The sequence below is a fragment of the Chelonia mydas genome, chromosome 6 (genome assembly GCF_015237465.2).
Source record: "Chelonia mydas isolate rCheMyd1 chromosome 6, rCheMyd1.pri.v2, whole genome shotgun sequence".
Lineage (NCBI taxonomy): Eukaryota > Metazoa > Chordata > Testudines > Cheloniidae > Chelonia > Chelonia mydas.
Genome location: NC_051246.2, coordinates 50,923,131 through 50,935,612, shown reverse-complemented (window position 1 = coordinate 50,935,612; position 12,482 = coordinate 50,923,131). Strand labels below are relative to the sequence as shown.

The following is a 12,482-nucleotide window of genomic DNA, read 5'->3' as shown; positions in this document are numbered from 1 at the left end:
ATTTGTCAGTCTTAAAAGCCCCATCCAAATATTGCATATTAGCAACCGTGAATTGATTGATTTACTAATAACTGTTTTCTTTCAACGTTCAAGACAAAGGGAAGAAAGACGTTTAAGTCGCTAAAGACTGACAGTGAAATCCTTTAATACGTATTTTCCCTTCAGCCACCCGAGCAGCCAGTGTCTGAACCCCTTTTATTATGCTCCCTTTTTAAAATGTGCATTTGTAAAAGCTGCTTCCCCAAGTTGTTTTAGTTGGACATCAGTCATCCCAGCGGTCATGTGTTGTGATTTGCGATAGGGAGTAGCCAGGGAGAAGTGACAGACCCCAGGGATGAGCGCCTCACCGCATAATTTTCAGACGCATAATTGTTCTATTTTGGATCTTTCAAAGCAGGGGGAAACCAAGGCAGAAGCAGCTCTCTGCCCCTCAGCTGGGTTGCTGCTGCTGCCTCCCCCCTCTCTCTGTGATGCGGTTATCCGCAAGAAGCCACCGTGTGTGTGTGTCTCTCTCTCTGTGTGTGATGCTGTGTAATTTTATCCAGGCTGCACTCTGGGAGTTCACACAAGACTGATACCTTTGCCTCCCCGCTTTGTATCAATTGGTCGCAGATCAGGCTATTGTTGCAGGAAGCTTCCTTTATTTCAATGCTCCGTCGATCAACGAATTTTCCCCACAGTCTCTTCCTGAAATTCAGTGGGTCTCTCGCTCTCTCTCTCATGCGTGCAGTCTGTCTAGCTGGAGACCCAAGGAGAACTCTGATCACTGCAGCTCCATCTAATCCAAACAGCTGGGACGCCTCGGTGGCCTCTGCCAGTGTTTTATTGATTTAAGTAGCTCTAAGACAGATACAAGGGACAGATCGAGGCAGATAAAAACTTGCCAATGCTTCACGGTTTGAATCAGTGTGTGCTTTGCAACTTTGAAGGGCTGCTAGCAAGACTTCTTTAATGGGACCCCTGGTGTCATCTGCGCCAAGCCTTGATCTCCCCAGCAGACTAAGGGCTGCGGCCATCATGCCACAATGGTTATAATTTGGATCTTGCTGCTGAGTTTGTTGCAGGAATCTTGGTCCCAAGGGCTGGCTGCGGAAGTGCCCAAGGTACCTTATTGTGCCAAAGGCCAGACGTGTGACCCAAGGCTGCGCAGAGATGCTGGGGGGCGCGGCGGGGTCTATGAGCATCTCGGGGGAGCACCCAGGCGCAGGAAGCTCTACTGTGCCACTAAGTATCACCTCCAGATCCACTCCAATGGGAAAATCAACGGCACCCTGGAGAAAAACAGCGTCTTCAGTAAGTACTGTGCATGCCTCTCCCCTGCCCATTTCCTCCTCTGTTAGCTTTGCAGGGTGGCTTTCAATTACTATTCGCTCTGACCCATTGAATTGTCCTTCAGGTCTAACTTTAGAACCCAAGGCGATTAACGAGCTTGGGGCTGTTTAGAGTGAAGTGACAGTGAAACAGATTCCGACACCCTTGCTCTGAACGGAATATCCTAATTGAGTTCAATAGGATTGCTTGAGGAATAAGGTGCTACCCCAGGGGAATTAGGGTGGCAGAATCTGCTCCTTTATTATTAGGATTTATTTTCCAGATTCAAATTCAGCAAGATTTTGCCCTGATCTGCTTGCAAAGCTGGAATTTCTTTGCAGCACACATTTGTCCCTCCCAGATAACACTGGCAGAAACAACCAATTCCGAAGCTGCTAATAACCGTAAGAGTAATACACTTCTTCTGTCCAAGAGTTCCTCGGTTTGGATTTTGTTGGATCTTTAATACTACCCAACAAAGCCCATCTCTCTCCTTCCCCCTGCCCTTTTCATGCAGCGTATTCTCCAAACTCCTCTGCCCACATGCAAGGCACAGACGGGAGAAATACAGATGTGGACCCGACCCAGTGAAGTCAATGGCAGAATTATGGCTGAGATCAATGGGAGTCGGATCTGGTCCTCCTTTTTCTCCAGAATCGGCGCTCTTATTAATAACTAGTTAATTTTAAACCAGCTTCCAGAATTACACCCACACCCACCCACCCACGGAATTGCTCAGCGGCTTGTGCTAAAAGCGAATGAGACAAAGGGAAAGAAATATACCCCCATCCCCCCCCGACTTCCAAAAAGTCAAAACAAAATTGTTTTTTCAAGTTGCCTCTGATTTGGCGATAGGAGGGGGCCTACTGACCAAAGCATCTGAGTGTGTGTGTGTGTGTGTGGGGGGGTGTTAAATCTGTTCTCTTGCCCCAGATTTCTCCATGCTCTGAACAAGCAGCTCAGGTCTAAGATGCAGCAACTTGTGTCCCAAGCCCCCTTTGATTTGTACACCCACTTTACACACAGACCCCTCCCAGGCTGAGTCCCCCTGGTTGTAGCATTAAGTGTAGGAAGCAGCTTTTGTGTGTCCAGAAGGGGGATAAACCAGGATCGAGGCAACGGCTACCTGCACTCAACTGTCACTTTGTCTAACCATCTTTGCTACAGTTGCAGGCATCTCTCCTCACATTTCCTTTCAAAGCTCCCTCGCAGCTCCCTGTCACCAAGCTAGGACCAGTGCTGATTCCTGAGGAGCCTGCAGACCATCCAATGGCTTTCTTCAGTCTCAACCCGGATTTCGGATTAGTTCTCCCCCCTCACTCTGTGTGCTGTCTCCCCGCCCCCAATCTTCTTGTTCGTCTCCTCCTGGGGGGGATGTGAGGTGGTACAGACTAAATGACTTTTACCCCCCTTGGCGATGTGCGGGGAATCAGCAGTAATTGAGATGAAACGGGATATGTCAAGAGCAAAGGGCTGTGAGTGAGAGAGGGCAGGAAAGATCGGGATGTTCAAAAACTTTTCTTAGCAGGCCAGCGGAGCTACTGCAGCCGGTATGTGGACTCGGGGTCTCAGGAAGATGCTTTGGGGAGGAAACAACTTTCTTCTCACAGCGGAACCTTAAATCCCCAGAGATCCGGGCCTTTCCTTTCTTCCCACTCCCCGGGATAGGAAGTACAGCATTATTGCTGTATAAAGCATCCCACGCTGGGTGTCTGGAGCCCAGGATGCTCCGGGGAAACCTACGCCCTTGCTCTGCTTAGCGCACAGGGACCGGGAGACCTCCGAGATCTGGCTCAAGTGCGCAGAGGAAAACCACGATTTCCTAGAGAAAAAACCCTCTGGTTATCAAAGACTTTTAGGAGGCATTCTTCCGAGCTCAGTCGACGGCAAAACGGCGGGTGATTCAAAACAGCTGTACGTATTTGTCGAGATTGAGGTCAGCCCAAGAATTGAACTCCGCGAAATAGGAAGGCTGAGCACTGTGTGTGTTTTCTAATTGTCAAAAGACACTCCCGGGTTTACATCCGGCTTCTAGATCGTTACAGAGAGTACTGAGCTTTGACACCAGAACTGCTGAACTGGGGGCTTCCCAAAGCAAGAGATAAGTTTGCACGTGTATCACAACAGCACCTACTACCGCCTCGTCCCTTACACGAGTTCTAGGATAGTTTGCACCTAGCATCCTTTGGCGGGATATAAACCCTTTGGGAGGCTGTCTGGGCTTCTTCCCCCCCCTCACTCTTGTCTAGTCCATTAGACACGATCTGCTAAGGGCTGAAATATCTCCTCCCTTATTGTCATACTGTCCTTGTTTCAAGCACTACATCAACTTTCTAAATGACAAGTTCCTTTCATGATTATATACGTGGTTCTAAGATGCAGCCGTCTGACTCCATTTTACCCTCTGGAGACCTCAGAAAGAGCATTGTCCTGAAGTGGGTAGCTTTGTGACTGGTTTCAATAAGCCAAGCGCTGTGGTATCCCTCAGAAAACCATTAAAGGGGATTTAAACTTTTTATACATATACATATAGGATTAGGTGAACCTGCAGTTCAATGTCAGATCTTTCCTTTTTAAAAATAGTTAAAGCTCAATCAAACAAGTAGGAATTTACTGTCAGTTTCTAACTATTCCCATCTCATTAGTTTTTCTTTGTATTGTCTATGTTAGTCTTGTTTTATGTACATGACTACAGTATGACTTCTTGAGTGTACAAGTTATAAGTGCAAACTCATATTCTGGAGGTAAGTAGCTATTCGGATGCATTTCAGAAAGTTACATATGAAGGGGAACAACCCATCTCTCCTCTGTTTCTAGGTATTCTAGAGATAACTGCAGTTGATGTTGGAATCGTTGCCATCAAAGGGTTGTTCTCTGGCAGCTACCTGGCCATGAACAAAAGGGGAAGACTTTATGCTTCAGTAAGTTTTATTTTAAGACAGTGGCACCTTAACTATTGTACTGAAATGGAAATGTTCTATTTGGTTGTCAGTAATTTTCATGGGGATGGGGGGAAGGAGCACTATTATCTTGAGTGGACAAGGTTTATCTGCTATGAATAAATGCTTATAGAAAAAAAGATTGATAGCACCTTTCTGCTACAGCATTTAAAGTGCTAAGTATTCTAACTTTTCTTGTTGCCTGGACAGCCAAAGAAACAAAAATAATTTATTTGGCAAAGGCTAAGATTCTCTTGACAAGTTTTTGGGTTATACAGAATTAAGCAAGAAATATACACTAGAAACAAATATGATATCAATATATATTCACAATGGCCCAAATTAATAGATGAAATATATCTTTGACAGCAGGAGTAGGTGTATATGTCCGATGGAAGGGAGTCAAAAACTAGAAAACCCTTCATTGATGTCAATGGGACCGTTTCTCTTACAGAGTACAAAATTGGGCCCCAAGCAAATGTAAGAGAACTCAAGCTGGGGTCAGAAGACAGAGATATAGCAGGAAAAGCAACTACAAAAAGTGATAAGAAGGTGTAAGTTAAAGTAAGCCCCTCAAACCATTACTTTAACCTTACACTTTCCTCCAGACTTTTAGGGTGAAATCCAGGCTCTAGTGAAGTCAATGGGAGTTACCCTTGGTGTAAAATACCTCAGCTTCGACTCCTTTACACTCACTTAGGTACAAAGAACTATTTACTAACATGTAACTTACATCACTTCATGATCCATCAACTCTGAATTTGGTCCAATGTCCTTGACTGAATCTCTGGCAATCTTGAGATCAAACTATTCTATGTAGCAACTAGACTGTATGGTTTCCCCAGGAATCCTGAGATATGAAAGCAGATTTTAAAAGAAAAAAATGTGCAGGGTAAAATATAGCTACCTGGAACTTGCTTTCCTCACTTAGTTATTACATGTAATTCTATTGATTTGAGCGATATGATACTTTTAAGCTAGGAGAGGTTTTCCATGTCCATGCAGCCTACATAACGCAATTACCATCAAAAGAGAGGAGTTCTCAACTAACTTAATATATTTATGTATTTCCCTCTACCACCTCAAGAGTATTTGCTGGTGAATGTTTACAGGATTCTTTCCGTAGTGTCCACTTGGGCTTTATAAAGGGGTTGTGTGTAAGGATGATGGTTCTTTGTTGGTATAGTGGATTTGTGTCACAAGTAGCTTCACCAAAGAAAAACCGTTGGAGTGGAATGTACCCCTTCTTGGCTCTGTTATGTCACAGCAGAAACAGGGCTAGCCCTGTGCTCCTACCTAGAGGTATTGATTGAGCACTCCTTTTCTAGAATGGTGTTCTTCCACCAACTCAGAAAAGCAGTCCATCCCAAATGAACGAAAGATATTAAAGTAAATTCTTACTTTTCCTTGTTCAGATTAGATATTTTTCCCCAGGCGGTATTTAAATGATGGTAACAGACTCCTAAGGAAAAAAGGTTAATCTCTTATGATGGAGAGAAGCCACAGATAGGCCTGAGAGGCCTTCCCTCCTGGATTTCTCCCTTCAGTGTGAGAAAGGCAATCAAGCCACTTTGTGGCTGCCCCATGTTGGTCTCAGCTCCAGCGGGAATGGAATCAGCTGCAAAAGTCTCCTTTGAATTGTGAAAAATTGTCTTTGCTACTCCTGGTAGAGTTCACAACTTCTTCTCTTCTATAGGGGAAGGGACCAGAGTGAGAAAAGCTATTGTGTTCCCACTTCTCCTTTTCATAGGGCAAGTAACAGGCAACAATTCAGAACAGGAGAGGGCACACCATGGGCTTGTATACGTGGGGAAATTGACTAGAATGATTCACAGTCTGGAACCAGTCCCTTGGGAGTGCCCCTTTAGTATACTGAACCCCAAGGGTTCACACAGTTCCACAGGGGCAGGCCCATGGCCTCCAAGACTGGGCTTTCAGTGCCATTGATTCCTGTCTCTCTCTGTGGCTCCCTGCAGTAAATCCAGACGGAGGCTTGTACTGTACCCTTCAAGGCACAATGCTTCCAGTGAGTATTTGCAGTGGCAGCTTGTATAAAACAGCGTAACAATTTATTAGTCAGCTGGCACACAGAATCTGAAAGTCTTTAGGATAGCAAAGAGAGGCAAAGGTCCATCCTAGTCACTCAGTCCATCCTGGTCAAACCAATGCAATTGGCCAGCTAAGCTGTTATGGACTCCCTTAGTGGCTCTGCCTCACTCCTTTTGACCTTAGTCCCAGATAAGACCTGCCAAGTCCCTCCAAAACCCAACCCTTATCCCCATTGTTCTGTTCTGGGATAACTATTCCACTATAGCTATTCTGGAATAACTCCCTCTGTGGACACTCTGTTCCAAAATAAAAGTGACTTTATTCTGAAAGAATTACTCTGGAATAAAAGAGGAGAGGAAGAACAGAAGCAGAGAAAGAAAACTCTACCTATTGCTGCCCGCATCATTATGGTATCTGACAACCTCATATTCTTTCATGTGTTTATCTTCACAATATCCTTATGAGATAGGGCAGCAATAACATTACCATTTTACAGATGGCAAACTGAGACACAGAGAAACTTAGGGCCAGATTTATAAAGGCATTTAGCTGTCCAAAGATGGAGATGCCTAGTGGAATATTCAAAATTTCACCAGGCACATACCTTCATCTTTAGGCATGTAGATACCTTTAAAAATCTGGCCCTTAGTGACTTGCCCAAGGTCAGAGAGGAAGTCTGTGGAGGGCCAGGGAATTGAACGTAAGTCTCTCAAGTCCCAAGCTAATGCTGTAACTACTGGAGAATTCTTCCTCTAAAGAAGAGGTTCTAGGGAAAAGTTCAACACAGAATGCTGTAGAGGTTCCTTTCTGCTTTTATGTTCTACCAATATTACCTGTTTAAGCTGAGAGAATGGCAAAGAAAAGAAGGGACTTTGCTTCTTAGCAATGTGGAGGATGTTCCTCCAAATCTAGCCTGAATGTTTAGGAGCTAAAACCCCCATACCAATTTCTATTATCCACAGCAAGGCGAAGGCATTGACTCATGCGGGATTTCTCAAACCCCATTTTTATCCTTCAATAGAGGATAAAGCTAAAGGGACAAATCTCTGTGTCTCACGTAAAAAGTGAGCATACATTAAGTGAACAGCATGTATGGGATCTGACATACTGAACTTGTCACTGCTATAGTGAGGGAATGGCATGAAGGGGCATATTTGTCCCAGGAAGGATGTGAGTTTGTATAACTCTTTGTCATGTAAGAGGAGTTATATGTTTCAGAGGACCATTAGGTTGAAGTATACACACACCCAGCGGCGTCGAGTTATATGGGCCCATGGTGCCCGGGCTCCAGCAATATTCGGTGCCCGGCTCCACCAATGTTTGGGACCAGGTCTCTCCCCCAGCCCACCTGCCACCCCCACGCACCTCCCTCAAGTGTCTCCCAGACCCCACTTGCTGCCTCGGGCAACTCCCCTGGGCCCCAGAGCATCCCTGCCTCAAGTTGGTGGCTTCTCCCTGCAGCTCCGCGCTGCACTCCACTCTGCCGGCATCAACTGCCACCATAGAGTCCTAGTGACTCCCATCCCCTAGTGCCAGGGCAGGTTGACCCTGACCCTGCCCGTCCGCCTCAGACCCTTCCCTTTTCTGGTGGGACCCTCCACCAGCACAGGGGACCCCTCCAACTGCAGTCACTGCTCCTGCCCTATGCTGGGCAAGGGGCAGCCCCACCCCTCACCCCCAGTGAGGCTACAGTGAGGAGCAGCAGCAGGGGAGGAGGCACACATGTGATAGCAGCTCCCTTCCCCCCTGGCACCCACCACAGGGCAGGCGAGGGGGCTTCCTGGACCTGATAGGGGCCCTAGGAGCACGTGCAGTGACAGTGGTGTGAGGTGAGTGTGCTGCCAGTGGGGGAGAGGGGACCCCTCCCCCAGACCTCCGGGGAAAGGACTGGGGGGAGTCCTCCTCTCTGACCGCAGTCCCAGGGCAGCCTGTCTGCATCCCAAACTCCTCATCCCCAGCCCCGCCCCCCCACAGAGCCCTCACCTCCCAAACCCCATCCCTCTGTCCTAGCCCTGAGCTCCTCTCACACCCCAAACCCCTCATCACCAGTCGTACCCCAGAGCCCTCACATTTTTACATAATTAAAAATATACATATATTGTCTAACAAGGCAGGTGTGTGTGCAGGGGGACGGTACTTAGACCTGTTCTGGGCACCACCACCCCTGCACACATCTCCTTAACCTCAAACAGATATTAAGAAAGTTTAAAGGCAACTGTTACTTAGGACTCAGTTCATTGTAATAGTCCACAGGCGTATTGCATCTACCTATTAATATATAGTTCATCATCAAGATACACAGTTTTGTCTCTTTAATAGTTTCAAAATGTCCATAGTACATAAGCACCAGGAAATTAGAATTATATTTTCAGTGCACAGACATATAATTATATGTCCAGAAATGCAAGCAAACTAATAATTTAATCTTGACTGAACAAATTGTAATGATATGCCTGAGTATTTCTACCCCACTTTCCATCTTCAAAGTGATTTTCAGGCATTAATTAATAAATCCTCATAATTCTTTGAGACAAATGTATTGTCCCTGTTTTCCAGATGGGAAAATTGAACTCAAGGGATTAGGCAATTTGCCCAAATCCCCTGTGAGTTAGTGACAATGCTGGGACTAGAATTCAGAAGGTCTGTTTCCCAGTTCCACGTTCAAACTGGGAACACAGACCTTCTGAACCTCTACAGCATTCTTTTATTATTATTAATGTGTATTGCCATAGCACCTTGAAGTCACCAAACAAGTATCAGGGCCCCACTGTGATGGATGTCATACACACACGCACATAACAAATAGAGCACATAGAATCATAGAATATGAGGGTTGGAAGGGACCTCAGGAGGTCATCTAGTCCAACCCGCTGCTCAAAGCAGGACCAATCCCCAACTAAATCACCCCAGCCAGGGCTTTGTCAAGCCTGACCTTAAAAACTTCGAAGGAAGGAGATTCCACCACCTCCCTAGCTAACCCATTCCAGTGCTTCACCGCCCTCCTAGTGAAAAAGTTTTTCCTAATATCTAACCTAAACCTCCCCCACTGCAACTTGAGACCATTACTCCTCGTTCTGTCATCTGCTACCACTGAGAACAGTCTAGATCCATCCTCTTTGGAACCCCCTTTCAGGTAGTTGAAAACAGCTATCAAATCCCCCCTCATTCTTCTCTTCCGCAGACTAAACAATCCCAGTTCCCTCAGCCTCTCCTCATAAGTCATATGTTCCAGTCCCCTAATCATTTTTGTTGCCCTCCGCTGGACTCTCTCCAATTTTTCCACATCCTTCTTGTAGTGTGGGGCCCCAAACTGGACACAGTACTCCAGATGAGGCCTCACCAATGTCGAATAGCGGGGAATGATCACATCCCTCGATCTGCTGGCAATGCTTCTACTTATACAGCCCAAAATGCAGTTAGCCTTCTTGGCAACAAGGGCACAGTGTTGACTCATATCCAGCTTCTCGTCCACCTAGGTCCTTTTCTGCAGAACTGCTGCCGAGCCATTTGGTCCCTAGTCTGTAGCGGTGCATGGGAGTCTTCCGTCCTAAGTGCAGGATGCTGCACTTGTCCTTGTTGAACCTCATCAGATTTCTTTTGGCCCAACCCTCTAATTTGTCTAGGGCCCTCTGTATCCTATCCCTACCCTCCAGCGTATCTACCACTCCTCCCAGTTTAGTGTCATCTGCAAACTGGCTAAGGGTGCAGTCCACGCCATCCTCCAGATCATTAATGAAGATATTGAACAAAACAGGCCCAAGGACCGACCCTTGGGGCACTCCACTTGATACCGGCTGCCAACGAGACATGGAGCCATTGATCACTAACCGTTGAGCCCGACAATCTAGCCAGCTTTCTCTCCACCTTATAGTCCATTCATCCAGCCCATACAACTTTAACTTGCTGGCAAGAATACTGTGGGAGACTGTGTCAAAAGCTTTGCTAAAGTCAAGGAAAAACATGTCCACTGCTTTCCCCTCATCCACAGAGCCAGTTATCTCGTCATAGAAGGCAATTAGATTAGTCAGGCATGACTTGCCCTTGGTGAATCCATGCTGACTGTTCCTGATCACTTTCCTCTCCTCTAAGTGCTTCAGAATTGATTCCTTGAGGACCTGCTCCATGATTTTTCCATGGACTGAGGTGAGGCTGACTGGCCTGTAGTTCCCAGGATCCTCCTCCTTCCCTTTTTTAAAAATGGGCACTACGTTAGCCTTTTTCCAGTCATCCGGGACCTCCCCCGATCGCCACGAGTTTTCAAAGATAATGGCCAATGGGTCTGCAATCACATCCACCAACTCCTTTAGCACTCTCGGATGCAGTGCATCCGGCCCCATGGACTTGTGCTCGTCCAGCTTTTCTAAATAGTCCCGAACCACTTCTTTCTCCACAGAGGGCTGGTCACCTCCTCCCCATGTTCCAAGTATAAGAAAAGAGACAACAGGTGGACACAATAAGCAGATCTGGGGGAGCACAAGGTAATAGCAAGGTAGTTATGATTAGTGATAAATCAATAAAGATCATCTACAGAGGAAAAAAATCCATAGATATACACATATAGCAATTTAAAAAGTAACAGTTTGAATTATTGTCCCTTTCTATTGCAGGTTAGTTTGTGAATGTTTTTCACATATTAGTTTGTGAATTGCTAGATATTCTGATACTGTGAGACCTTGTTAATAGATAGAAAGGTAGATAGATGCTGTTATTCTGTTCTGAATCCCTCTTATACCATCCTTCTCTCATTCTAATCTCATGTTTCCTCTTCTATATGCTGCAATCCTTTGTTTAATAATCAACTGACCCCTCTGTAAGTCCTGTTCTGCACTAGTCAGGGTGCTCAACTATTGTCCATGCTGCCTTTCTGGAGCTGATGGTTGTTGTGTTTGCTTTACAGGAAACTTACAATGCAGAGTGCGAGTTTGTGGAAAGGATCCATGAGTTGGGCTATAACACTTACGCATCTCGCCTGTACCGGACAGTGCCCAGTGGAGCCAACACCAAACGCAAAGCCAGTGCCGAGAGACTCTGGTATGTCTCCATCAATGGGAAAGGCCGACCCAGAAGGGGCTTTAAAACCCGCAGGACACAGAAATCCTCTCTCTTTCTGCCCAGGGTACTGGATAACAAAGATCATGAAATGGTCCGGCTATTTCACACAAATGTTAAATACAGAGAGAGTCTACTGAAGCCTCCGAGTAAGAACCAGAGAAGAAGGAGAGGACACTAATGAATTCCTTGGGGGGATTGGGGTGGGCACTGAAAGCAAAGAGTGTTCGAAGTGCGACTAGAAAACAAACAGCTGTGACTGTATGACATATCAGCAGGGACATTCTTGATACAATGTATATATAATTGGATGTCACATCAAACCTATTTACTTTTAGATATTTTAGAATTATTGCCTGTGCTAAAAACAAGTAACATAAATTGAGGCACATTCAAATGTAAATTAGATGGATGTAATAATTTTGTCAATGGCCTTTAACATTTTTCTTTTCCTTAATTTAATTTTTTTTCTAACTTACTTTAGGATGTTCTTCCAATGGGGTATTCCCCCAGCGAACCATTCTCTCCTATGAACATTTTACACCTGTTACCTGTTTCTTGAAAGAAAGCATAGCACTTTTATAATCCTTTCAATAGTTTCCCAGTACAGGACTATATTCAAGTTATAATGGAGTACAGAAATCTCAGAACTGGTTTATTTTGTAAGTTACATGTATTTATTTTTACCTTTGTTTTGACAAAGTCAGTATCATTCATTTTCTCTCCCCTGAAATTAACTTAACATGAAATTGTAAGATTACTTTGAATTGAAATATTTCAAACAGTGCTACACATTGTTATGGTGTTCTAGAATTTGTTTAATTAAAACATGAGGTCATCTGATCTTGTTATTTAATGGTTTTCTATGAAGCTTGATAAAGGATATAAGCTTTACTAATATAAAGGATTGGAAGACCATATAAACCAGTTTATTATACATTGAATCTTATTCATTGCTTTAAGACTAGAATATGATGTTAAAGTTGAGTCCAAATTTCCATTAGAAACCTCTCTTATAAGGGAATGGGAACTCAGGGTCTGCTACTGCTATCCCAAACTCCTACTGAAGTCAATAACTCAACTGGGAGTTGTACCTTGGGAAAATTAGCCTTCAGGAGAGGACCCTTGATCAAA

At 45.0% G+C, this 12,482-nt stretch overlaps 1 protein-coding gene across 1 annotated transcript; it reads left to right on the top strand.

The window, feature by feature from the left end:
- Nucleotides 1–973: 973 nt before the first annotated feature.
- FGF3 (fibroblast growth factor 3) lies at nt 974–12,190 on the top strand. The gene is made up of 3 exons (XM_007067946.3): nt 974–1,293; nt 4,129–4,232; nt 11,197–12,190. The coding sequence occupies exons 1-3, from the start codon at nt 1,026–1,028 to the stop codon at nt 11,527–11,529; spliced, it is 705 nt and encodes a 234-aa protein (XP_007068008.2). The 5' UTR covers nt 974–1,025; the 3' UTR covers nt 11,530–12,190.
- Nucleotides 12,191–12,482: the final 292 nt, after the last annotated feature.